Here is a 27,926-nt window from a genome sequence, read left to right as displayed (position 1 = left end):
TGAACTCCAGGAAATATGCTTGTGCCCAATTTGTTAGAATTATAGTGAAGTATTTTTTAAGAGCTAAAAGTGTATTTAAGGTGCAGTTGGAATCATGCAGAACTCCCAGATCACCTTCAGAGAACCCAGGGTTACCAGGTAAGAGTTTGAAAGGCATTGTACTATTAACACTTTTGCTTCCTCTGTGCAGGATCATTCATAAGTGCATGGACAAATCTCAAATTTATGTTTCTTTCTTGGTACTCATAGCACTCATATAGGCACAAGACTCACCATAGTCACAGAGCACGACCAATAACAGATTTGAAAAGTCCTTCAAGATTGGTTTCATTATGATGAGCAAAATCCCAAGTCTTTAGTCTCTTCATGTCCTTTTTCACATCCAAATGGTGATTTTCTTTCCCCCCAAACACCTGGAATTAAAATTTCAGAATACAACAATTCCAATCAATGGCATTCATAAAATAAAAAGTAGCAGTCATTCCAAGAAGTTAAATTTCCTAGATTATGAAAGGAAATTAGGGAGAACACCAATTTCCCTTAGGGTGATGACCTATAATGGTACAAGGCCCTCTGGTTCCATGACATACCTCAACTGTCAAAACCATTCGATATACCCAACATCAAGATGATCTTTGCAATACCAAAGCCTTTTATCTTTGTCTCACATCCTTAAATGGAGAGTCTGTTACTTGCTTAATTTTATCAAAGCTCATAGCCAATCTAGATAATATTATTTCACATTATTTATATGCTTGGCACTTCATACTATTTGATTTACTACTCTTTCATTTAATATCTAGGTTATATATGCCAAGTGCTTCCCTACCCCCTTTCTACAAGCAGGCTATGAACTGCACAACAGGTGAAGTATCTGGATCGCTCTGTTTCTTGATTCTCATAAGGTATATCCAAATGATCAAAACTTTGAAAAAGATAACCAGTATTTTATAATTAAATGTGGAATCTGTATGGCTCCAACTTCCCTTATTTGGGATAGTCTGAGGAGAAAAACAGATAAATCATAATTCTCATCTCCTGTCAGTTTTCCAATACTTGTTGATATGCATCAGGAGATGGATGATTCACACAGCAATCTTCCCAGACCACCTACGAGGGCAGGGAATACCTAGCTGGCCTGTGGTTCAGAATTGTAGGAAAAGGCACTGACTTTGATACAAATATTAGAGTAATAGAATATAAAATAAGATGTAGACCATTTAAGATCATTTTTTCATACTAGAACTATAATGAAATGTATACTTTCTTAGTGTTTCTAATCTTATTATACACAGATATTTTGTGTGTGTGTGTGTGTGTGTGTGCACATGAAGGCTTGTACCTAGAGTTAATCTACACTGACCTATACATCCCTCGCCCCATAGTTAATATATTTTAATAGACAAACATGTATGTGTGTGTGTGTGTGTGTGTATGTATATATGTATATATCCCAGCAGCTAAGTACAGAAACTACTGAGGAACAGAAGTAAACTGATTAGAAAAAGTCAAAATTCAATAGAAAGGAAACTGATGTGTCTCTATTAGCTTTCTTTCAGTAAGAATTGGTTCAACATCATTTAATATAATTTTTTCTAACTGTTTCCATAAATTACAATTGGATATGATAAACAAGACTCTAAACATTTGTGCAATGAGAACAAAGGAGGATGTTCTTAGGAGAGGATCACAGGGGCTCAATAGCTACATGCATCATATAAAATGATGCCTATTGAAATGAACTCAAGACATAGAAAAAGAGGATTTTTTATTTTACTTTTTGTGGGTCCCCCATGCCCTTTTTTCACTGTTTTTTATTTCTATACCTTTCGTCTTGAATGAAAGTTTATCTAATTTGAGGAAGGGAAGGGGAAACACAGAACTGGTGGGACAAAGGATGAACTAATTCAACAGTGATACTAACAGACACTATGTTGGAAATGAACTATACAACTTAGGGGGTGAGAGGAGTTAGAAGGGGAAAATTGGGAGAATTGTTGGCTCACACATGTAATCCTAGCAACTCAGGAGCCTGAGACCTGAGGATCATGGTTCAAAGCCAGCCCGGGCAGGAAAGTCTGTGAGACTCTTATCTCCAATAAACCAACAGAAAACAGGAAGTGGTGCTATGGTTCAAGTGGTAGAGTGATAACTTTGAGCTGAAGAGCTGAGGGACAGCGCCCAGCCCAGAGCTCAAACCCCACAACCAACCAAAAAAAAAAAAAGAACTGGAAGGAAATGAAGGAAGAGGTGATACTGTTCAAAAAGAAACGTACTCCTGGAATGATGTATGCCACCTCTAAAGACAAACATCAACCAAGGATAGTGTACCCAGCTAAACTCTCCTTCATAAATAAAAACCTTCCATAGCAAAGAAAAACTAAAACAGTATAGCTCCACCAAACCAGCCCTACAAAAGGTACGTAAAGATGTCCTAAACACAGAAAACCAACAAGATCACAATAAAGGCCAAGAAACCGCACCCAAACTGAGAATCCAAGAACCATATCACAGCCCCCAAGAAGGTGGATAATATGGCAGGAACTCTTAACAGTGCTAACTCTTAACATTAATGGACTTAATTCTCCAAGTAAGCGACATAGACTGTCTAGTTGGATTAAAAAGCAAGATCCTTCTATCTACTGCCTTTAAGAGTCACACCTTGCCCATAAAAACAAGCATATTTTGAAAGTGACAAGCTGCAATAAAATCTACCAAGCAAATAGCCCCCATAAGCAGGTGGGAGTTGCAATCCTAATATCAGATAAAAAAAGACTTCAAATTAAAATTAGTGAGAAGGAGATAAAGAAGGTCCCTACATACTAATTAAGGGATCTCTCCTTAAGGAGGATATTACAATTTTAAATATCTATTCACCAAATGACAAAGCACCCAAATTTATCCACAAAACACTACTTTCCCTCAAATCTCACATAGATCCAAAGACATTAATTGTTGGGGACTTTAATACACCACTTATCCCCACTAGATAGATCAACTTGGCAAACACTCAACAGAGAAACCGCAGATCTAAACAACTACATAGATCAACTACATTTAACAGACATCTACCTAATATTTTAACCAACATCACCAGAATACACGTTTTTCTCAGCAGCACACATAACAGTCTCCAAAATAGACCACATTTTAGGTCACAAAGCAAACTTGTCCAAATTCAGAAACATTGAAGCTATGCTGTACATTCTCTCAGACCACAAAGGAATAAATTAGAACTCAACATCAAAAGCCAACAAAGAAAGTCCTGTAACACATGGAGGCTGAACAACACACTGTTGAATCACCAGTGGGTCATGGAAGAGATTAGAAATGAAATTTAAATGTTCATGATAGTCAACAAAAATGAACACACAAATTACCAGCTCCTCTGGGACACAACAAAGTCAGTACTCAGAGGCAAGTTTATAGCACTGAGTTCCTAGATCAACAAATTGGAGAGCTCTGAAGCCAACAATTTAATGGGAAATCTGAACCTCCTTGAAAAAGAGCAGCAAGCTAAACCCCAATCCAGTAGGCAGAAAGAAATAATTAAAATTAAATCAGAATTAAACAAATTAGAATCCAAAAAAAAACATACAAAGAATCAACAAAACAAAGAGTTGGTTCTTCGAAAAAATTAACAAAATTGACAGACCCTTAGCAAATCTTACCAGAAAAAGAAGAGAACACACCTAAATAAACAAACTCGGAGATGAGAATTGAAACATCACCACAGAAACAACCAAGATTCAGAACATTATAAGGGAATACTTCTCAAACTTTTGTGCTAATAAGGTTGATAATCTGAAGAAATGGATGATTTCCTAGCAAATATCGACATGCCAAAACTAAACCAAGTTAAACCAACTTAACAGACCCATATCAAGCATTGAAATAGAAACAAAAATAAGAGACCTCTCACCTAAGAAAAGCCCAGGACCAGATGGATTTACAGCGGAATTCTAGAAGGCCTTCAAATCAGAACTCACAGCAATACTCCTCCAACTCTCCAATGAAATTGAAAGAGATAGTTCATTACCAAACTCTTTCTATGAAGCTATCATAATCCAAATCCCAAAACCAGGCAGGGACTCATCAAAAAAAGGGAACTATAGACCCATTTCTTTGATGAACATTGATGCAAAACTTCTCAATAAAATTTTGGCCGATCAACTTCAACAATTCATCCAAAAACTCATACACCACAATCAAACAGGGTTCATTTCAAGGATGCAAAGTTGGTTCAATATACACAAATCAATATAATTCATCACATCAACAAGAGCAAAGATAAGAACCACATGGTCAATAGATGCAGAAAAAGCATTTGACAAGATCCAACACCCCTTTATGATGAAGGTTCTGGAAAAATTAGGAATCTATGGAACATTCCTCAATATAATAAAGGCTGTATATGACAAATCTACAGCCAGCATTATACTCAATGGTGAAAAACTAAACTCATTTCCTCTTAAATCAGGAATGAGACAAGGATATCTACTCTCTCCACTTCTCTTCAATTTAGTATTAGAATGCCTAGCTACAGAAATAAGACAAGATGCGAACATAAAGGGAATCCAAATAGGGAAAGATGAAGTAAAACTCTCCCTCTTCACAGATGACATGATATTATTTAAAGAGTCCCACAGACTCCACTCCCAAATTACTCAAGCTGATTGGAAACTTTGGCAAAGTAGCAGGGTATAAAAATAACCCTCAAAAATCAATGGCTTTTCTGTATGCCAACAATGAGAAGAGCACAGCTGAAATGAGGAAAGAAACTCCTTTTGTTATAGCCTCACAAAAAATAAAATACCTAGGAATTTAACTAAAGAAGTGAAGGGGGGCTGGGAAGGTGGCTCAGTGGTAGAGCACTTGCCTTACATTCCTGAGACCCTGGGTTCAATTCCTCAGCACCACATAAGCAAACAGAAAAAAGCCGGAAGTGGTGCTTTGGCTCAACTGGTAGAGCGCTAGCCTTGAGCTGAAGAGCTGAGGGACAGCGCCCAGGCCCAGAGTTCAGGCCCCATGACCAGACCCCCCCCCAAAAAAAAAGAAGAAGTGAAGGACCTCTACGATGAAAACTTTAAAAAACCTCCAGGTTTGTAAATCAAAATAGAACTTGGAAAGTGGAAAAACCTTCCATGCTCCTGGATTAGAAGAGTCAACATGGTGAAAAAGACAATACTTCCCAAGGCAATCTACAAATTCAATGCCATACCTATCAATATTCCAACCTTATTCTTCAAGGAAATAGAAGAGGCAATCCAAAAATTCATATGGAACAAAAAAAGATCCCAAATAGCGAAAACGATCCTTTACAGAAAGAACAGTGCTGGAGGAACATCAATACCAAATCTCAAACTCTACCACAAAGTCATAGTAATCAAAACAGCTTGGTACTGGCACAAGAATAGACCTGAGGACCAATGGAATAGAATTGAAAACCCAGAAATGAACCCACAGGCCTATAGCCACCTAATCTTCAATAAGGGAGCTAAAAAAATAGAATGGATGAAAGCCTCTTCAGTAAATGGTGCTGGCAAAATTGGTTAATCACCTAAATCCTTATATATCACCCTGCATCAGAATCAACTCCAAATGGATCAAAGACCTTAAAGGCAAAGCAGACACCCTGAAAACTTTACAGGACGGAATAGGAGAAACCGTAGGTAGTTCTCCTTGGCACAGGCCGAAATTTTCTTAATAGAGACCCAGAAACACAAAAAATCAAAGAAAGGTTGGACAAATGGGATTGCATAAAGCTGCAGAGCCTCTGCATGGCAAAGGACATAGCTAGCAAGATCAATAGAAAGCCCACAGATTGGGGAAAGATCTTCACTAGCCATACAACGGACAAGGGTCACATATCTAAAATATACTTGGAACTCAAAAAATTAAATCCCCCAACAACAAATCCTCAAAGAAAGAACTGCCTAATAAATAAGTGGGCTAAAGACTTAAAGAGAACCTTCTCTGAAGAGGAAATGAGAATGGCCAATAGACACATGAAGAAATGCTCAATCTCCCTAGCCATAAAAGAAATGCAAATCAAAACAACATTGAGATATCACCTCACCTCAGTTAAAATGGCATAAACAAGAACTCTAATAACAACAGATGCTGGAGGGGATGTGGCCAGAAGGGAACCCTACTGCATTGTTGGTGGGAGTGTAAACTTGTTCAACCACTTTGGAAAGTAGTATGGAGGTTCCTCAAAAAACTCCACATAGAGCTCTCCTATGACCTAGGAATCCCACTTTGGGGCATTTACCCGAATGATCACAAACAAGACCATACTAAAGCTACCAGCACAACTATGTTTCTTGCAGCATTATTCACCATAGCTAAGATATGGAACCAACCCAGATGCCCCTCAGTAGATGAATGGATCAAGAAAATGTGGTATATATACACAATGGAATTCTATGCCTCCATCAGAAAGAATGACATTGCTCCATTTGTTAGGAAATGGAAAGACTTGGAAAAAATAATATTAAGTGAAGTAAGCTAGGCCCAAAGAAACATAGGTCCTATGGTTTCCCTTATTTGCAATAACTAGTGTATATCTGGGACAAGCAGAAAGGGCCAAAAGCTATGTAAATATGATCAGATAAGATGATGTTAAGCAAAATGAGCCCCCAGATAGGGACACACGTGGTTTTTTTCTTTCTTGCTATTGTTTCTAACGTGTGCCATGTGATTTTGTTTTGTTGCTTTGTATGTTCCTCCCCCACAGTATAATCCCTGTTTTCACTGTATTTGATGTCAGTATAATTTGGGGAGGGAAAGGGAAAAAACAAAGTGTTTAAATAGGGATACAGGTTGTCCCATTATAGCAATGAGATGTACAAGACACTGTTGAATAACTAACTTTACAATTTAGGCGAGAGGGGCACGGAGTATATTTGTGGAAGTGGGAAGGAAGAGATGGTAGGGGAAAAACAAAGGAGGAGGCAAGAATGCTTGATAAGAAATGTACTCATTACCTTGCTCATGTAATTGTAACCCCTCTGTATGGTATTTTCACAATAAAAAAACATATTTAAAAAAATACCTACTTCATTGAGGTATGATTACCATAGAAGATGTTATATTTTTTTTCTTCTTTATATTTTTGCTGTTCCCTTATCTAACTTTTTACATGGAATGTTTTACTTATTAATCTTGGGACATTATAAACATTTAATAAAATGCTGAAATAATTTTTAAAGGGATGGCATTGATCATAATGCATTGCATGCATTAACTGCTTTGATGAATGGCAACTCCTTTGTACAACTACTTAATGATGATAAAATTATTCAAAAGCTATATTTAGCTTTTAATAAGTCTAAAAAGAATTTTCAAAATGTTTAAAAATGCTAGGAAAGTATGTCCCATTTTATTAGGCTTATTTCCAGGTGTTACTCTTTTTATATCCAAAAGCATTATTCTTTTTATCCTTAGTAATCTAGGGAGTAAAGTTTCTTACTATAGCAATAAAAATTACAATAAAAATTACCACTGGCTCATACCTGTAATCCTAGCTACTCAGGAGGCTGAGATCTGAGGATCACGGTTCAAAGCCAGCCCGGGCAGGAAAGTCTGTGAGACACTTATCTCCAATAAACCACTAGAAAACTGGAAGTGGCACTGTGGCTCAAGCAGTAGAGTGCTCACCTTGAGCTGAATTGAAGAGCGCAGGGCCAGCGCCCAGGCCCAGAGTTCAAGCCCCAAGACCAACCAAAAAATGAACAATCAAAAAATAAATTACTTTAATCAAAAAAAAAATACATGTTCTCAATACCTGAATTATGTAATGGTAAACCCCTCTGTATATCATCTTTACAAGAGAAATTAATTTAAAAAGAAAACATTCCCAAAGGAAAACATCTTCACTCTCTATAAGTATAACTGAGTCAAGGTACCAAAGTGAGCAATAAGTTTATTATTTTCTATGGAGAAAAAAAAGAATCGGTTCAACAAAGAAAATATTTCACTTCCTAGAATATTGCACTTCCTACTACACACACACACACACACACACACACACACACACACACACACACACACACACACACACACACACACACACACACACACACACACACACACACACACAGAAAATTCTAGTTTGGTGGAACTAGCCACAATTTTGCTCCTTTCATTTCTCTGAACCCAGATTGAGGAACCAGAAGGTAGGGCTGGAGGCACAGCTCAGATGGTAAAGAGTCAGCCAGTGTGCCAAACCCACAGAGATCAGTTAGACTCCTGGTCACTGAACCAAGGAAGGATAAGAAAGTGGGGGTGAGGGGAAGAGAAATAAGGGAGGGGAGGTAAAGGGCAGGGAAGGGAGAGGCAAAAAGGAGGTAGAGGAGAGAGGAAAAGGGAAAAGGGAGAGGGGAGAGGGGAGAATGGACAGAACTAGAGAGTGTCAGTGAAAGACTTCAGAAAGCAGGTAAGTCTTAAGCCTAGCTAGGACAAGGCCCCAGTACCTTGCAATCCCAGCTCTGATGGCTGAGGCAAGATTGTTTGGGCCCAGGAACTTGAGATCTGCTTGAGCAAAATTATGAGACCTCATCTCATAAAACAAAACAGAAAAAAAATCTTCCTCCAAGTCACTGATATTTAGTACCAACCTCCCAAAAGCTGAACTGGCATTTCCCAAATTGCTTGCTTCTCCATGATAGTCTTTTTTTTAAGGCCTTTAATCATAACTGATTTTATGATTATATTTTTCTGCTTTTGCTAATGACCAGTTAAATGTAGACTTGTGTGTGATAATCTATATTTAGAGCTGAACAGAGATGGAATTAAAAAATAAACTAGCCTACCTGTACATAATAATATAGAGTCTGATCATAATCATAATATGCCTCAATTTTTTTCTACCTTGATTACTTATTTTCTTTCCACGTCTGTTCCAATTCCATGACCAGTTAAATTGAGAATCATTTTAAGAAAATAAGACGTTAAGGATATTTTCAATACATTTGAAACTACTTGGAAGGAGCTGGGTTTTAGCTCAGTGGTAGACTGCTTGCCTAGCAGGCATGAGGCCCTTGGTCGGGGAGGGGGTGGGGGGAGAGAAACAGTACATGGCATTCATATACAGAAAGTTTATAGACGAGTTTCATGAGTATCAGCTAAGCAGATAGGAGAAGTTGTGAAAATTCCCAGTGACTACCCTGTCTATCACTCAGCCTTAGCTTCATGTTTTCTGCTGAAACCAGCTAGGTAAACACTTCTATCACTCCCCTTTAACGTTGTCCCCAAAAGAAAATGCTTGGGACCCATGACTTACCAAAAAGAATAAAAGGAAGAAGCAAAGTGAGTTTGTCTCTCTAACAAACGTGCGTGTGATCTTGAGTCTATCTCCCCGCAAAGGATCTTAATGAAAAGAGATCTCAATTCCAAAGCCCTTCATATAAGCAGGCCTCATTTATATATTTGGTGGGGGTCACTCTGCCAGGACCCCAGGGTTTGGGGTGCCGTTCTCCTGGGAAGTCCCTTGCTCTTCTTTTTCTAGGTGGCAGGTCAAGTTCAGGCTGGGAAATCCAGCCTGCCGGCAGTGGCCAACCTAAAACCCTTACCTGATAGTGTTTGTACGCTATAAAAAGATTTCTTTGGGTTAAGAAATATTTATTTATTTATTGCAACCGTTAGTAACCCAGGCTGCGATTAAACAAAACAAAACAAAACAAAACGATCCCAACAATGTGGACTCAACCACCCGCCACACTGGCCCCCAGAGAGAGGCAGGTTAAAAACTACCGCGAGGTGAAACCTACGTTTTAAAGAGTTAAGTCCAGGGGGTGCAGGCGGTGGAAGGAGGGGACGCCGCCGTCTACCTGTGCTTGCTTTTGGGCTGTGGGAGGTGGCTGGGTCCTGGGCATTTCCCAACCCCAGCGGAGCCTCCCAGGGTCCCCGCCACAAAGGAGTGTCCACCCGATTGCAAGCACCCGGCTGCCCAAAGCTCTTCTTACCTGGACTGGGGCGGGGAAGGGAGGGCGGAGGCCCCGGGCCGGATGAAAAGGCGAAGTGGATCCGGCTGGGGGGCCAGGGAGTGGGAGGGGGGCTGGGGGCTTAAGGGCCGCGAGGCAGCGCGCCGAGCAGCGCGCGTCCTGGGACTGCGCCCCTGGCCCCGCGGCGCGCCTTTCTCACTGCCAGTCCCGGACAACACCGGGAGGGAGGGCGGGGGTCATTCCGGACCGGGCGAGGTCCGCCCCCGCCCCCGCCCCTATGGGGCAGTGCAAGTTTTCCTGCCCGCCTCCAGCTTGCCCACTGCTGGACAGGAAACCCGCAGGAAACGTGCGCGCCCCAGAGGGCCCTGGAGGAGGGGGCACAGGCCGCCGCGGACAGATCCCGCGTGCACCCTCAGCCCACGGTCTACGACAGAGCCCCAGGGACTTAAGCAGTCTCCAGACACTTCATTATTCTCCTGCAAATTCACTTTCTTCCAAGACATATAAAAGCAATCGGAGTGGCATGATATGTGAGGGTACAGTTGCTTTCCCAAATGTCATTGAAGCGTTTGGAAAGCTCACCATTCAGGTACACGGCGTCTGCGCTTTTCTTCTCTTAGCCAGACTTGGCTAATTAAAAATAACTAATCCCTTATGTTGAAGTTCGTTGTTGTTATTGTTGTTGTTGTTGTTGGTGGTGGTGGTGGTGGTGGTGGTGTGTGTGTGTGTGTGTGTATGTGTGTGTGTGTGTCCATACTGGGGCTTGAATTTAGAGCCTTGTACTCTTGGGTTTTGTTTTTATTCCCTCAAGGCTGATGCTCTGCCACATGAGCATACCTCCACTTTTGGCTGTTTACTGGTTAATTGGAGATAGGAATCTAGTGGACTTCTCTGCCTTGGTTGGCCTAGAACCATAATGCTAAGATCTCAGCTGAGTAGCCAGGGTGACAGGTGTGAGCCACCTGCAGCAGGCAGTTTGTCTTTTTTAGAGTATGGGTTTCACGTTTACAACTGTGCTTGTTGCTGGATAATGTGTAGTATGTCACTGGTTTTACAAAAACTAACAAACAAAACCCCCCAAAATACTTAACAGACAAAATTAATAACAAACCTATTACCATTCATTCAGACCAAGCCCCAGGAGAGCCTGGGCTTGAAAAGAAGAACCAGGAAACGTTTGAGGGAAAGAGGCCCATACTTGTATTGTTGGTTAGGAATCTGCATGGATTTACTATGCATTTGTCAAAACTTGTCTCACTTAACCTCTGTGAATTTCACTGGTTCACCTTGATTTTCAAGGCACTTAAAAGTAGGCCATACTGAGATCCTTGAATCTATCACTTCATCTGTTAAATGGCAACACTATTCACTGACATGTTAGGAGAGGTATCAAATTTTCTAAGTACTTTTCTCATCCAATAGTTAATATTGGCAGGACTACTTAAACCCATCCAATCTAAGTCTCAAAGAAAGCTTTAGGGTTATTATTATTATTTGTTGTTGTTGGTTGTGGGGCTTGAACTCTGGGCCTGGGCACTGTCCCTCAGATCTTCAGCTCAAGGCTAGCACTCTACCACTTGAGCCACAACGCCACTTCCGGTTTTGAGTGGTTTATTGAAGAGTCTCACTCACTTTCTTGCCAGGGCTGGCTTTGAACCATGATCCTCTGATCTCAGCCTCCTGAGTAGCTAGGATTACAGGTGTGAGGCACAGGTGCCTGGCTAGGGTTATTATTGTTTCACAACGGTAAGATGGTCTCATCTAATACTCTCATCCACTAACATTAAGACAGACTAATATTCAACCCTGCTTCATCCAGAACTCTAGGCCACTAACTTAACTCCTCCTTTTCTCACTATTACAGTCACATAGTACCTACAGTGAAGTTTTGTGAGAAGGTGAACCATCCATAAGGTAAACTTGCCATATATTAACCTTTCAAAAGGGTTTGGAGTGGCTTTTTGCTACATCTCAGAGCTGGGAGCACCTAAATCCAGGTCCAAGTAGTTCTACCCATATACTTGGTAATTTTAAAAATAATCCCTTTTTTGGAATGCTTGGTCATTTTGTCTAAATTTTTGTTGTCAACTTATTGTCTTCTTTAGATAAAAGTATAATTTAGTCATTTCTGAAGGTCACATAAAAAGGGATTGAAAAACAATTTCTTAACCAGGGGTCTTGTCAATATTGAACAAAAACTGGTTCTCAGAAATGGAGGCTCAAGAGGTACAGCAGCACCAGCCTGGAGTGAAAGGCCAACCAAGAGCATGATGCCAAGTTCAAGCCCCTGATGTGGCACAAAAATAAAATGGTTCTCAAGATACAACAAATTCTCATTCTGGGTCAGCCACTGCTCTGGTGACCTGTGCAGAATGTGTGAAATGAGTGCACTCAATAGAGAGAGATCTTTATTTCCCTAAGGAATGCTGGGAGATGAAAGTTGTGACTGACTCACTATTTCATACCAGGACGTAAGAAGACGAATGACCCACTGTAATAGCAGCTTGTAAAAACAAGATTTTGTATGTGTAGCCTGACTTTTCAGCAGTGCTTCTGCACATGGTGAAGATAGTCCATGTGTTGGAATTTAAGGAAGACCATTCAGATATCAGACAGGTTCTGCTATGATGAGTCTGGTTGAGGGCCTCTTGAGAAAAGGATAAAAGACATAGATTTAGGGTTGCTTGTGAATTCCAGAATGGGCTATCACCCAAAGTCATGCTGTTCAGTCACAGAGACCTACTGTGAGGCCTATGACCTAGGAGAAGAACTTTGAACTTAAAGGAATCAAAGTCTCTATTTGCCTGTGGCATCAAGGCAAGAATTAAGAGTACAAGACAAAACATAGGCAAGTATATGGGACAGACAATAATGTTGCTGGAATTTAGAAACAGCAGAGCTGTAAATCCAGGGAAACAGATTTTTTGAGAACAGGTAGGATTTGGCCTACTGTGGGTGGGTGTGAATAAGCAATGAAAGGAAGTCTGGGCAGACAAGAGAAACATGTCCAGGAACAGGAAGGGGGCACACCTCAGGCTGTTCCTGTGACCCTGCCCCTTCCTCTCACTGGCAATCTCTCTGTCTTTGTGAGTCTAGCTTACCAGTTCTTCCTTTCCCATAGACTCCAGAGTCCTCCATCAGAGCTCCTTTCTCTGTTGGTCTCACATGGTACCTCTGCCCCTTCCATGACACTTACCTCACTCTACCTTTGGTGAACGTTGCTTCCATGTATAGTTTCCCAATGAAGCCACCTCTTTTTTTTTTGGGGGGGGGGGTCAGGTCATGGGCCTGAGCTCTGGGCCTGGATGCTGTCCCTCAGCTCTTCAGCTCAAGGCTAGCACTCTACCACTTGAGCCACAGCGCCACTTCCGGCTTTTTTTTTCTGCGTATGTGGTGCTGAGGAATTGAACCCAGGGCCTCATGTATGCAAGGCAAGCGTTCTACCACTGAGCCACCTTCCCACCCCCTGAAGCCACCTCTTTTTAAGGCAGGGGGCTACATCTTATTCACTACATATCATACCCGCTGCTGAGTGCCCCAGAATTCCCATGTATTTCAAAATATGGTTTCACTGGATTGGATGGGAGCTAAAGTAGGATAGAGCCAAATCATAAATAGATATTTACATCAAAGTTCGTTCATTCAGTACATATTTATTGAATGCTGACTGTGTGCCAGTTTCTATTCTGGGCCCAGGGAATATATCCACAGTCAAACCAATTATAAATCTCTCTGCCCTTGTGGAGCTTACACTCTAAATCTATCCTAATAATGGAATTGGCAACAGATTACATAAATCCAACCACCACTATTGGCAAAAGAAAGACATTTTAAAACAGTATCATTAATGCTACAAAGCCTAGTGTTGATAATGCATTTTAATTATATATTGTATTTACTATATGCATAATATATTCATATCTATATATCACTACACAGAGATTCAGATTAAAACTGTAATGAGAACTTTATTGGCAATTTAAGAGATTTTTTTTCGAGGATCATTTTGAGCATGTTGATTTTGTTTCTAGGCAAATCTTTAAAACCTAATCACCTTTCAAGTTGTAACTCCACTGTACTGAAGTGAAGACTGAGGTTGTTGGACAAAAAAGAACCATTTTAGGTACTTGAGTATGCAGGTGGTGAAAGAATGAATCCACACTTCACCCAGCATAGTCTGGAAGTGGAATAAGAGACAAGAGACAGACAGACACTCATGTGGTCACACAGGGTCAGCCTAGAGTGCATTCACAACAAAAGGAAGAAGAAAAGAACAATTCGTGACTCATTTTCCATTTTCAAAGATAACTAAAATTCATAAAAGTCATAAAAATTTATAAGTAATGCTAATTATAAAAATCTAAAAGAAATTATTAATATATTGACTTTCTATGATGAAAGATTTAATGTTTTCATGTAATTTTCAGAGTATTAAAAAAGAATACCCAAGTAAGAAAATCACCTTAAAACTTTGCAATAATTTTACTTTATATACATGAAGACCAATTATTTAATCTGGAAAAAATATTCACTTATACATTGTAAAAAAAAGTTTTCTTGACAGTGACTATAAATATCCCATAACCATAAAGCTACAAAGAGATACATGGTCCTTACAGCAGACTTCAGAAAACAGAAACAATGATTACAGAGTGATAAGCACCAAGGTAGAGCTGTTTTTTGTTTTTTTTTTTTTTTTTTCCCCACTTAGGGCCTGATTGGTTGTATTTAAACATACCCTCTACCAAAATAAATAGCTCGTTTGGCAAAACGTAAATATATACATAGAAATCTGGGAAACAGCAAAGAATACCCACTTTAAAATAATATAGAAGCAGTCATAACTATTTTTAATGTGACATTGGCAAAGTATATTTGAATGTCACTTTTCTTCCTCTTAAATTCACTTTTACAACTTAGATTAATCAGTAATCTAACTTGTCACTTAAATATGTTGAATTATATAGGTTGGCTGAAATGAGTCTAAACCATTAAAGAACTAGATCCAGTAGCTCCAATAACCTCTCTTGGAACTTTTATTGCAATTGCTCTTAAACTATCATTGTTGATTTTTAAGAACCTTCACCAGGTGAGACACTGTGTGTCATGTGTATATGAATGCATTTACATGTGTCTGTGTTAAGTCTGCAAGAGCCATGAGACAGGACAGAGAAAGCAACCCAGAGAAAGGCAAGACATACAAACAAAGTTACACAACAATCTAACTAACCCCTAAAAGACTTGGGTGGCCAGACACTGAATTAACCCCTAAATAAACCTGAGGCTGAGCAATGAGGTAATTAGGGGATGTGTCACCACAATGAAGAGTCAGTGACAACTTTGAAAGTGAAGACTAAAGCAAGCTGCCTTGATCATAGCATTCCTATGTAACTGGAGGACACAAAGCAATGACGGCCACTTCTCAAGGAGGAATCAAGAGTTGGGATCCCTGGGTCTATGGCTGAGGATTCTGGCACTTCCCCAAAGGGTATCTGCAGTAGCCTTTGGTAGTGGCTTCTGTATCACCCACTATAAATGTACTAGAAATCCTGGAGTGTGGAACTAGACCTCCCTCCCCCAGTTTTCTTCCAGCTAGCTCTTCCAGAGGTGTGGCCAAACCCACCAGTTTCTTTCTACTTCAGTTTCAGAAAGGGGGATCTCTTTTTTTCCTGTGGGGTCCCTGAGTTTGAGGTAATACCAGTATGCTGTACATTGTAGCATAGTAACAAATGGAGACCAGATGTCTGCTTTAAAACTCAAGCAATCTGCCAGCGCCGGTGGCTGATGCCTGGAATCCTAGCTACTCAGGAGGCTGAGATCTGAGGATCACGGTTCAAAGCCAACCCAGGCAGGAAAGTCTGTGAGATTCTTATCTCCAATAAACCACTAGAAAACAGGAAGTGGTGTTGTAGTTCAAGCAGTAGAGCACTCACCTTGAGCTGAAGAGCTGAGGGATAGCGCCCAAGCCCAGAGTTCAAGCCCCATGACCAAAAGGAAAAAAAAAAAAACCTCAAGCAATCTACAGGCAAAAGTCACCAGTTTTTGTTATCAGAAATACTTTTTTATGTGATGGTTCCTCCACACAAATTATAATGTGTAGGATAAAAAAAAAGAAAAACATATTGCTGAATACAATAGAAAAAAAAAATTTTTAGTTCAGTGCTGAGACCCCTTAAAGAAGGAAAAAGGAGACATGTTAACTCCTAACTTTCTATTTCCTATTCTTGACTTCCAGGTCAAAGAGCATTGAAGTTCCTGTGAGGTTCAAGGTCTCCTCTGCCCTTCCACCAGGACAACAATCTTAGGGAATTCCTATGCTGTCTCCCTCTCAGATCTGTAATCATAACTCTGGGCAAATCCATACAGCTCTTTAATTCAGTTTCAAAATCCACAAATTTTTCAAGCAAAATGACACAGTCACATTCTTTAAATGCCAGCCATGAAAAAATCATCACTTAAAAAATAAAGAGAAATTAGGTGCAGTATATAGACACAAGTCAAACATTTTCTCCTTTTCCTCCTCTACTCCCCAACTGCTGGGAAGCCTCATGCTTGCATGCTAGACAAGTGTTAGAGCCACACCCCTTTTCCTCTCTTTTTTCAAAGGTGTTTTATTTGGTCTGTTATGGCTACTTTGAAAGCCCTTAGAAAGAGTCTTGGTGGCATTCTGCAGTTTGATATTTGGTTCCAATGTTGTCAGGTCCTTAAATGACACTATTGCTCTGACTTCCTCCATGAAAACCCCCCACGGGCACATCAAACACAGAGGAAAATGTTTACAATTCTGTGAATCTTAATCACATCGAAATAAGCAATCTAATCTGCTCAAACATGCAACCTCTCTTTTTCCTTCCCCAAAGACTTAAATTCCCTTCTTTATAAAATTGTTTCCCCTTTGGGGATCAAGTTAAAACCCATCATGTTTCAAGTTAAACTCAGAAGTTTCTGAATAACCATAGAATGACTTTAAATCCTTATTGACATTCACTTTTCTGTAGTTTCCTATAATGTTTTCCATAGTATTTAGAGAAAGATGAAAAGAGTTTTATATGATACTGTAGAATTCTAACAAATTCTGTTTGATCAGGGTTTATCTCATGTCTTAATGTCACAATACCTCTACATGAAACAAATGTACGGCCAAGAAGTATTTCAAGTACAAAATCCTCAGCTCTGTGTCATGAATAAATTTGGATAGAAGCGCAAGCCTTCTACTGAATCATCTCGGCAAAGATGGCCCATCTTCTCAGCAAGTAGCAACCTGGGAATAAAGAGAAAAATCCATGATTAACTGTCCATTCCGAACACAAAAACAAGTTGTCATGAAAAGCAAGGGCATACGTACCTTTCTTTGGCCAGGAGGACAGACATGCCCACAAGCTTAGCAAACTCCTCTGATGTTAAGGATCCCTTTTCTGAAACCTAATCACAACACAGCAGGAAAAATGTGATTACTTTCCTACACTGAAGTGCTCAGGCAGAATCCATGCAGGAAACAATTTACTGTATTTCTTTACTAAAAGTAGACAGTCATTGTAGAATGAAATCTTAACTAATGCTTAATTTTATGGGGTTAACAGACCCAGAATAAATAAAACAGAGGGCACATATCAACTTGGAGCCATTTATAAGATGTTGGATGTAACAGGGCCCTACACTGGAGGCCAGAAGGAGCTATTAGATACACATAACAAAATTCTACTGGAGTATCTATTGCATACTTCAGTAAAGAATCTATATAGGAACAGCTGGGTCTTTTACTGATGTAAAAACCCTGAGCTTCAACAGAGAAGCAAGCACTAACTCTTAACTCTGCTACTCCTAAAAGGTTAAGAGAATCAAGAAGCCTCACAAAGTTTTCAATATATGACTTTGGTTAAGTGAAATATATCATTGGTAGCAATAAACCACTTCGTGTGTGTGTGTGTGTGTGTGTGTGTGTGTGTGTGTGTGTGTGTGTGTGTGTGTGTGTGTGTGTGTGTGTGTGTGTGTGTGTGTGTGTGTGTGTGTGTGTGTGTGTGTGTGTGTGTGTGTGTGTGTGTACACGTATACATCCTGGGGCTTGAACTCAGGATCTAGGCACTATCTCTGAGCTTTTCTGCTCAAGGCAAGCACTCTACCACTTGAGCCATTGCTCCACTGGTTCTTAATTGTAAATAAGAGACTTGGCCCTGTCTGAGCTGGTATTGAACCATGAACCATGATCCTAGGTTCTCAACCTCTTAAGCGGCTAGGATAACAGGTACTAGCACACAGCAATAAACCGCTTTTAATTGAGTCTGCGAAATAACTATGTTTTAGTAAAGTCAAATTCAACAGGAAATCCTGCTTTTCAAGTTGCGTAGCCTTTGGGTCTTCGTGGCAAGCCCTAATGGCTAGAGGAAACCGGGTTCACATACCGTCTCCAGGGCTGAGGCCACCATTTCCTCTTCCTTGTGGGACTGGAGCTCAATTACCATGACACCACTGTCAAAAACCCGGAGCCTGAAAATAACCAGAGATGCAAGAACAAAACCATGAATCATCTGGGATAGTCTACTACTAAGGAGGAGCAAACACTTTTTACTTTGCTTTATGCCTAGGCTTGAGGATAGTATTAATAACAGAACATTTAAAACAATGACCACAGGTTACTATGGCACAACTGAAGAGCCCATGAATTAACAGATAATAAAGTTATGAACTGCAATAAATGCTAACAAAATATGCCTGACTACAGAGTTTTCTTAGCCTGAAGATAAGGAGCATACAATTCACAGCTTAATCCCACACTTGCGACTCTGCAGAGACCAACACAAATTATCTACAGGAAGAGAGCTAGTTATTCTGACCTCCTGGGAGGAGCTCACATACTTATCTTCTTCTTCCAAGTCAGAGTCTGACTAGGGGATCCTTAGGACATGCCCAGCCCTGATAGGCTAAAAGCCAGGAGGACAGAAGATGTGGTGCTGGGTGAACTCAGCTCAAAGACAATGTTGTTTTAAGAACATTTGGCTTGCTGTTCTGGGTGGTAAGCCTGGCTGAGCTTTCTGGTCTCCTTGGTGCAAAATAATAGTTACAGGTGGTAAACTCCCTTTGGAGGTTCCTTACCTGAGAGGTAATTTCAGTGCTTCTAGCATCTTGCAGGCATTCACTAAGTCTTCTGGAGAGAGCAACTAATGGGGAAAAGATATACAGTTTATATTGCAAAGTAATAGAGTGATGCTACATAATTGTCATGCCACTAAATATAGGAAATGAAAAATCAGCAAATCACCAAACAGTGTAGATGAGAATCTACAATACAAGGCAAAAGGGGTTAATGAAAGAACATACTGATTCATTAAAGCAGTGCTCTGTAAATCAGGTGTTACGAGACTGAGATCTGAGGACTGAGGTCAAAGCCAGATAGCACAGACAAATCCAAGAGACTTTTATCTCCAATTAACTAGCAAAAAGACATAAGTGGAGCTATGGCTCAAGTGGTAGGGCACCAGTCTTGAACAAGAAAGCCAAGTGAGAGTACAGGTCCTGAGTTCAAGCCCCAGTAGTAGTACACACAGACACAGACACAGACACATACACACAGACACAGACACACACACACACACACACACACCCCAAAGCAGATATAATTCAGGCCACATGTATAACTTTACATTTTTTAGTAGTCACAAAAATAGTAAAAATGGGGATCTGAGAGAGTTGCTCAGTGGTAGAACACTTGCCTAGCATGCATCAAGGTTGTGCTTCATCTCTAGCATGCATGAGTATACACACACAGACGCACAGACACACACAGACAGACAGACAGACAGACAGACAGACACACACACACACACACACACACACACACACACACACACACACATACACACACACACACACGAAATATGAGATACTGCCATTTCCGTTTTCTTTTGGTGACAGTCCTGAGGCTTGAACCTAAGCTTCTTTTTGCTCAAGGCTAGTGCTCTATCACCTGAACCATATCTCTACTTCCAGCTTTTTGGTAGTTTATTGAAGATAAGAGTCTCCTGCCTGAGCTAGCTTCAAATCATGATTCTCAGATCTCAGCTTCCTGAGTAGCTAGGATTACAGGCTCATTTAACACTTCTTTATTGTGTACTAAGTCCACATGGCCACCTGTAGCTACAAGGGGTACTTCTGGATAGTCCAGGCCTACAGTCTGCACAGTGGAGGACAGGGTGGGACAAGCACAGCTTTGAATCACACAGGATGGCTCCAGGGCCAGACAGGCCTGATTCCAAATTGGAGTTAAACCTTTATGTCTGGGTGTAGCCTTGGTTGAGTTATTTCCTGATCCCCAAGTAATCCCAGAGATGAGGATAGTAAGAGTAGCTACCACACTGAGTAAGAAGTGTAATACCACTGCAGTATGTAAGGCAGACAGTAAAAATACTCATGGATGGCTGCTACAACTAGCAAATAAAACACAGAACAGAACAGAAGCTTCACTCATAAGACTGGAGTGATGGCTGGAAAGATATAGATAAGTTTTATGGAGATGCCAGCTGACCAGAAGCTAAGGCTGTCTGAAGGTGACAGGGTAAGGAGAAGGGCAGAACAGTCCCTGCTGATACTCAGCCAGAGGAACAGGGTGACCAGAGCTGCCTACACGGCAATGTGGGTTCAGCTGCATAAATTCTAAAGTGTAAGCTATAGAAGAAAAGGGCTTTGTGCACAGCCTCAGTCATTATAATACCACACAGAACAGTAGTGCTGAAGGGCAACAATCTAAACTCTAATCTTAGGAGAAAACTGAGTCCCAGAGAGGTTAAATAAGCTACTTGAGGCCACTTAGCAAAGCACTGGCAAAACCAGGAACAGACTCTCCTTCCAAGATCCCAGGGAAGGGTTCTTCCCACTTCACCACAACACTTCTCAAAATAGCTTTATATTTACAACCTTTCCCCAAATGGTAGCTGCTGGAAGGGAATTTGTATTCTATCAAGAAAGACTATATTTAACTGAAAGAGCATGGAAACATGATGTTCTTACTTCCATTCCTCGAGCTCGATTTACTAAACAATACACCTCTGTGAGTGACATGATTCCCCCTCGTTCCTGTTTAAATAGGAAAGAAAAGTGAGAATCAGAATTACCATCAGTCTACTTGAGCTCTTTGTAACTGAAATCATAATCAGAGTGAAGTCACAAATTCTAACACTTTTTACCAAGCTTTTTTAAGATACCAAGCCATGTTAAATCGGTGTTTGTACTATTTCAGCATTTGTCTAAAATGAAAAGAAGGGCCTCTATGCCATGTTATAAAAGGATACTTCAGTGCTTTAACTTATTTCAGCTATGCCCCTCTGACATAGATTTATGAAATTTTCTTACAAATACCAATTTATTAATAGCACAATTCTCTAAGTAACACCCATATTTATTTTTGGTGGGGGGGGTCAGTCATGGGGCTTGAACTCTAGGCTTGGGCACTCTCCCTATGCTCTTTAGGTCAAGGCAAGTGCTCTACCACTTGAGCCACAGCGCCACTTCCAGTTTTCTAGTAGTTTACTGGACATAAGAGTCTCACAGACTTTCCTGCCTGGGCTGGCTTTAAACCATGATCCACAGATCTCAGCCTCTTGAGTAGCTAGGATTATAGGCGTGAGCCACCAACGCCCAGCACATCCACATTATTTTAAAAACCTGCCTGGGCTGGCTTTAAACCATGATCCACAGATCTCAGCCTCTTGAGTAGCTAGGATTATAGGCGTGAGCCACCAACGCCCAGCACATCCACATTATTTTAAAAACCCTCTTTAGAAATGTAAAAATATTTCTAAAGAAGTGTTTTAATAGAGTTTCTTATCACCAATGAATTACCAAAAAAGCCAAAGGTGGAGCTTGGCTCAAGTGGTAGAGCTCTAGCCTTGAGCAGAAGTTTAGGGATAGCACTTAAACCCTGAGTTCAAGCCCCAGGACTTGCCAAAAAAAAAAAAAAGTGTTTCAACAGAGGTTTCATCACTTGAAAACTGTTAAACTAGAAGAATTTATATAATAAAATTAATATACATAAATTAATATACATGAAAGACTAGATATTTATTATATATACATGTATATGTATATATACAAATATATGGACATATGGAGGGAATGTGTGTGTATATATGTATATGTGTATGTGTTGTCTGTGCCAATACTGAGGCTTGAACTCAGGGTTTATTGCTCTCAGTTGGCTTTTTCCCTCAAGGCTGGTAGTCTATCATTTGAACCACAATTCCAATTTTGGATTCCTGCTGGTTAATTGGAGATCTGTCTGCTCAGGTAGCACAGAACTTTGATTCTCAGATCTCAGCCTCCTGAGTAGTAGGGATTATTTTTTTGAAAGTAAAGTCTTCCTATCAGGCAGGCTGGATGGCTCAAGCAAGCCCATAATCCTAGCTACTTGAGAGGCCAGCTAGGGTGATCAGGAGATCATAATTAGAAGCCAGCATGGGCACAAAGAAGTTGGAAAGATTTCATCTCAATCAATGGTTGAGTGTAGTGGCATGTACTTGACATCCAATGACACAAAGAAGCACAAATAAAAGGCTCTTGGCCTAGGATGGCCTAGGCATAAAGTGAGACCCTATCTAAAATAATCAATGTACAAGGGGGTTAAGAGGCATGGGTCAAATGGCAGAGTGCTGTCTAGCAAGCTTGAGGCCCCTGAAGTCAAACTCTAGTACTGAAAAAAATATCCTCCTATCAAATAGATTTAAATATATACATAGATAGATACCTGAAATGGATATTGTAAGCAATTTAGAAGGTAAAGATAAATTGTAAGCCATTTAGAAGATAAAGATAAATAATTAATTAGTATACTGAGCTAATTTAATACTCCTGAGAGAAAAGTAATATAGGCTAATAGTAACCACATTATGAAAGAATTCATGCTCCTAAGGTTTCTGATGACATGGAAATGATTCAATGCAGTTTTTAAAGGACACTGAGGTTTGACCTTACCTCTAAAGGTGACTGCAATATTCCAGCCAGCTGTTTGGCCAGCTGCATATGGTACTGTGTGCCGGAGCCATAGGTTTCCCTGGTGACTGGGTTGGCTATCCCCATGCTCAGCAAGTAGGACTTAAACCTGATGGTCTATAGTAAGAGGAGAAAATGCATTAGAATACTGTGCAGAACAATCTGTCTACCCCAGTGCCTGAAATCCTTACATTATAAATTCAATACTGTTCAATTGTTTTTCTATAAACCCATTTCTTTATTGAATTTCAATTCTGTGAACTATATGACAGTCCATTTTTTAGTAATTCCTTGCAAAAATCAAACTATCTTCATTTTTATATCTTGATCCCCAAACTATTTACTTCACAAGTTTGAGGAAAGAGTTAGGTAATCTCCATGCAATTTTTAATAATAACCAGATGACACGACTGAAAACTTAGAAAGGAAAAATGACACGTTCATATTATAGACAAATTTAATGAAACAGACCAGAAACTTAAGGATATATACCAAATACTCCTTTTAAACACTTCAGCAAGTCTGTTTCCTATTGTCTTAAAAAAAAAAAAAGCATTGAAATAACCTTGAACCCCATTAGAACTAACAAAATTCCTATGGTCTACTTTTTCTTTGCTTTCACATACCCTCAAGTTCTAAATGAAATAAAACATTACATTAAGAAGGAGAGCAGAAGACTCCTCTTTAGACCCATCTCTAGATGGAGAGTCTCAAGTCTTTCCTTTCATGACTTTCCTTTCACTTGCAAATAAACATGCTCTTGAAAAAAACAAGAGAGGAAGAGAGAAAGAGAAAGAGACGAAGGAAAGAAGGAATAAAGGAATAAAGGAAGGAGAGAAAGAGAGAGAGAAAGAGAGAAAGGAAGAGGAAGAGAGAGAGAGAGAGAGAACTGAGGGAGCAGGTTGCAAGGGTAGCTCAGTGGTAGGATGGCCCTGGGTTCAAGACCCAAAGGCGCCCCCTAAAAAAAAAAAAAGAAAAGAAAGAAAGCCAACAGCTAAACCATAAAAATATTACTGTATTATTGTACTTTAGATCTCATGCCTTTAAAAAACATCTTTACCTCATCTTCTGTGACGTCACCTTGCTTCTCTTTAATTTTATTCGCAATTGATTTTGATAACTCCACCATTTCTTTAGCCTGTCAAAAGAGAAGATTAAAAAGAGATCATCTAGTCAAGTATCGTCAGATAAACTCTATTTTCAAAGCTGTATGGTGACTGTATGTACTTCTAGGGTGTGAGTGATACATACCTTGATCATTAGCTTGCTAAGGTCTTCAAAGGCCTGAAATGAAAATGAAATTTTTGTTGAACTCTACCAAATTAAAATATTTATAAACAACAAAACACTCTTTTCTCCCATATATATAAAATTTTCTTACCAGTATCAATTCATTAATAATTATATACCTTATCTATCTTATTTTTTAAATCCATCATAGCTAAGAAACCATAAATTTTCCAATACAAACTGCAACAAAACTTCCAAATTTTCTAAGAGGAAATAGTATTTATTGGTTAAATAAATAAGAGATAATGTCAATAACAGTTCACAAAGATACTGTTTTCTGCTATTTGACACAAATCAGAAACTGGGGTTGTGGCCTGGGTTTGCTCCTCAGTATTGGGGGTTGTGGGGGGGTGGAGGGAATCTTTCATTGGTTTTTCCAGGATTCAAAGGCATTGCAAAGCTTCCTGATCACAAATAGCAAAACACAGCTGCAGGAAACTTTTGTGGGCACAATAACTTTGATTGTATAGCAGGTGTGATTAAACTGAACTAGTACCTCAGTCTCCAAGTATTAAACCCAACCTTTAGACCTGTAGTTTTGAATATAGCAGATATGTGACCAAAAGTATTTGAATACCACCAAAATTATCAAAATAAAATCTATCAATTGTTTGACTCATTACAGCCTATTTTACTTCAAAGGCCCTTTCAAACCTAAACAGACACTTTCATTAAATTACCACAAATTACTGGAAAATATTGCTAATGTTTAGTCTCTTATCGAATTGATGTACACAGGTATTAAGTTTTAAATCAACAAGGTAGCTTGTCATTAGGTTCGATGTATATAATGGTGGCTCTGATCAGCTTGAGCCCATCTGCAGGGACGTATCCTTATCTATAAAAGGACTTTGCTAAAAGAATAGAGTGTGTGTAAGATTCTTATGGCAGACTAAGGGTAACACTGGAAACAAAGGGGAATGTGCACACACCTAACAGGAATTTCCTCAGATAAACAAAAGGCTCAAACACTGGATTCTTATCAGCAGTAGCCACAGATGCAGGAAGCCCTTTGTGAGAAGCTCCAGGCACCAGCTCTAAAACTAAGTCAACTAGTATTTAAATAGGTGGTAATTTACATGCTCACATACCAACTCAGTTCCCCAAAGTAAAACACACAGACATTTTGCACACAAGATTTTTACTTGGCACACTTTGATTTATACAATTAACAGACTGGCTTTATAATATAATGAAAATTAGTAAGATAAAATGTGCTATGGAAAATCACTATATAGTGTATTATATTTTCATAGAAAGATACACTAAAACAGGGAATCCACTTGGAATATATGTATTAACCTTTATTGCTTATAGTCAACAGAAAGCAGATAGAAGAATTGCCTTAAAATTGTCTGTAAAATTATAAGAAACGTTAAGTAACTAGAAAGCACAAACAGAAGCTTTCTGTTCTTATTCTCAAATTTGGAATAAGCTAACCAGCAAAACATAAATGGAAAAACTATCCACAACAAAAGTTAAAGCCAGAGAGATGCTGGTACACACTACTATTTTGTCAGCTACTTTACAGACCCTTATAACCCTCTACCACAATCAAATTCCACCCCAACTTTGGAAAACAATGGTACCCTCTTACACTAACAGCATCACTTCTCACTGACTTGTAGTCATACTTGGGCTATTAGTTTCAGTAACTACTAACAAGCTTGAATTTTCAGTTTTAATATTCTTCATTCTGCACTTTGGTCTATCCTGCTACCTCTAGCTGAATTCCTCTTATCCTGCTGATCATTGTTAACATCTACTCATCTTTCAGGTCTTGAAATAAGTCCACACTTCAGTTTATTGGATGACCAGCAGGAGGTAGAGGCCCTGATAGGCCTATACTTTCTCCTCAGAGGCATTTCTCAAGATGCCATTAATGCCCACTGGCCTGCCTGTGCCTGGCACATCACCACAGTGTCCAGGAATCTGATACAGGGCCCAGCAGAGTAAAGAGTAAGGATTAAATAAAGCAGTGATCTGCATAATTGAGCACAGTGCTCATGTAAAATCTTTAAGCCCATAAAAATAGACTACAAAGGAATAACATTTCAAATATCGAGAAAAATTTTATTTTGAGCCAGTTGTGGTAGTGTACACTGACAATCCCAGCACTCAGCAGTCTAGGGCGGGAGGATTAAGACATTAAAGTCAGCCTGGGACATAGAGGGAGACCCTGTCCAAAAGACAAACAAAAACTCTTTATTTTGAGTATAACACCAAGGTAGTATGGCAATACTACCTTTTTTAAAGGAATACAAATAATACAAGGTAGTTCACTGTCCTACAAGTGTGAACACAGAGAGGATGACAATGGTACTGCTGAGGAAGGCTAGTGTCAGTATCTCCCACGTAGCATAGTGCAGATAACGATGACACAGTGCACTTGTGTCATCTGTGCACTTGCCTCAATCTGGAGACCTCAGGGCTCAATCCCAGCCTCCAAATTAGTCACTTGCTCTGAAACAATTCTTTTGAAGAATCCTTTAAATGCTAAAAGGTCAGAATTTCATGAGAAAGCAGAGCCTGGGAAGGTGGATTTGTGGCAGCGTAGGCTTTGAATCTTTTAAAATCCCAATACATGTTGGGGTTGTAAAAGAAAGAATGTTTTATTATGAAAAAAAAAAAAATCCCAATACAATAGTGATCAGGACAACCAGATCTAAAAGCCTAAAACCTATAGACAATATATACTATTAAACTAAGTTCCACAATATTGACTGAAAGCTTAAGATACAAGCAGATGGGGGTAAGAGTGGGTGGGGAGGCCTGCAGGATGTTAATGCAGGAAAAAGAAGTCTTTTTTTTGGTTTTTGTTTTGGGTTTTTTTTTTTTGGGGGGGGAGGGAAGGTCCAGTCGTGGGGCCTGAACTCTGGGCCTGGGCGCTGTCCCTCAGCTCTTCAGCTCAAGGCTAGCGCTCTACCACTCAAACCACAGTGCCACTTGCGGCTTTTTTCTTTTTGCTTATGTGGTGCTGAGGAATCGAACCCAGGGCCTCATGCATGCAAGACAAGCACTCCACCACTGAGCCACCTTCCCAGCCCGGAAAAATTAGTCTTGACACAGCATTACAACTGTCAGATCTGGGCATGAGAACCCTAAAAAGACAACAGGTAATCACAGGAAAGTGAGGAAGGCCAGTGGGAGGGCAGTGCCTGGAATTGAGAGGGTTTCACCCACTTCAAGGTGGTGAGGCCAAGGAGTCCCCAATAGAGACTGAAGATGATGAAGCAGCCTATGAATTCTTGAAACTGGTGCATTGGCTTCTCTTCTAGGACAGGGGAGCAATTTCCCAAAGCAGGATCTGAATTGAACAAAGCAGTAATAATAGGAAGGAAAAAGTCCCAAGTAAAAATGAGATAGAAACAAGTGGAGGAAACAGCAAAATTTCTCACCATGCATGGCAACAGCTAAGGAGTGGGTGGACTGGGACTCAGTAGACACTACGTAGAAATGAACTATGCAATTTATGGGCAGGAATGGAAGAAGGAAACTGGGGAAAAGCAAAGGAAGGGGTGACACTATCCAAAAAGAAATGTACTAATTACCTGGCTTATGAAATAGTAAACCCTCTGTACAACATCTTAATAATAACAATAAAATTATACTTCAAAAAAAAAAGAAAAGAAACTGCCCTAAACTTCATGTCACACTCTAAAAGTTTAGAGCTACTAATTCCATGTGAAAATGAACCACGACAAAAGGTCA

General features: G+C 39.8%; 2 protein-coding genes across 6 annotated transcripts in view; both read right to left on the bottom strand.

Moving 5' to 3' along the window:
• LOC138805028 (thrombospondin type-1 domain-containing protein 1) overlaps nucleotides 1–10,131 on the bottom strand; it is a 36,291-nt gene extending 26,160 nt beyond the window's left edge. For 2 of the 3 annotated variants that reach the window (XM_069989596.1, XM_069989598.1), the window contains exons 1-2: nucleotides 9,969–10,131; nucleotides 274–413 (exon numbers count right to left, since the gene is read on the bottom strand). In XM_069989596.1, the coding sequence (XP_069845697.1) occupies nucleotides 274–331 (58 nt within the window). In that variant the 5' untranslated portion in view covers nucleotides 332–413; nucleotides 9,969–10,131. Of the gene's footprint in view, nucleotides 1–273; nucleotides 414–9,286; nucleotides 9,352–9,968 lie in introns of those variants that run through there. The other variant, XM_069989597.1, reaches the window with a different exon arrangement.
• A 3,449-nt stretch (nucleotides 10,132–13,580) lies between these two features.
• The window catches only part of LOC138805029 (vacuolar protein-sorting-associated protein 36), a 33,207-nt gene continuing 18,861 nt past the window's right edge, over nucleotides 13,581–27,926 (bottom strand). For 2 of the 3 annotated variants that reach the window (XM_069989599.1, XM_069989600.1), the window contains 8 exons: nucleotides 24,177–24,209; nucleotides 23,986–24,063; nucleotides 22,908–23,042; nucleotides 20,949–21,014; nucleotides 19,038–19,102; nucleotides 18,347–18,431; nucleotides 17,293–17,369; nucleotides 13,581–17,208 (listed from right to left, as the gene is read on the bottom strand). In XM_069989599.1, coding sequence (XP_069845700.1) covers nucleotides 17,115–17,208; nucleotides 17,293–17,369; nucleotides 18,347–18,431; nucleotides 19,038–19,102; nucleotides 20,949–21,014; nucleotides 22,908–23,042; nucleotides 23,986–24,063; nucleotides 24,177–24,209 — 633 coding nt within the window. In that variant the 3' untranslated portion in view covers nucleotides 13,581–17,114. The remainder of the gene's footprint in view (nucleotides 17,209–17,292; nucleotides 17,370–18,346; nucleotides 18,432–19,037; nucleotides 19,103–20,948; nucleotides 21,015–22,907; nucleotides 23,043–23,985; nucleotides 24,064–24,176; nucleotides 24,210–27,926) is intronic. The other variant, XR_011365412.1, reaches the window with a different exon arrangement.

The sequence above is a fragment of the Dipodomys merriami genome, unplaced genomic scaffold, assembly GCF_024711535.1.
Source record: "Dipodomys merriami isolate MVZ:Mamm:240054 unplaced genomic scaffold, mDipMer1.0.p SCAF_380, whole genome shotgun sequence".
In the NCBI taxonomy this organism is placed as follows: Eukaryota; Metazoa; Chordata; class Mammalia; order Rodentia; family Heteromyidae; genus Dipodomys; species Dipodomys merriami.
This window is presented reverse-complemented; position numbering and strand designations above follow the sequence as displayed.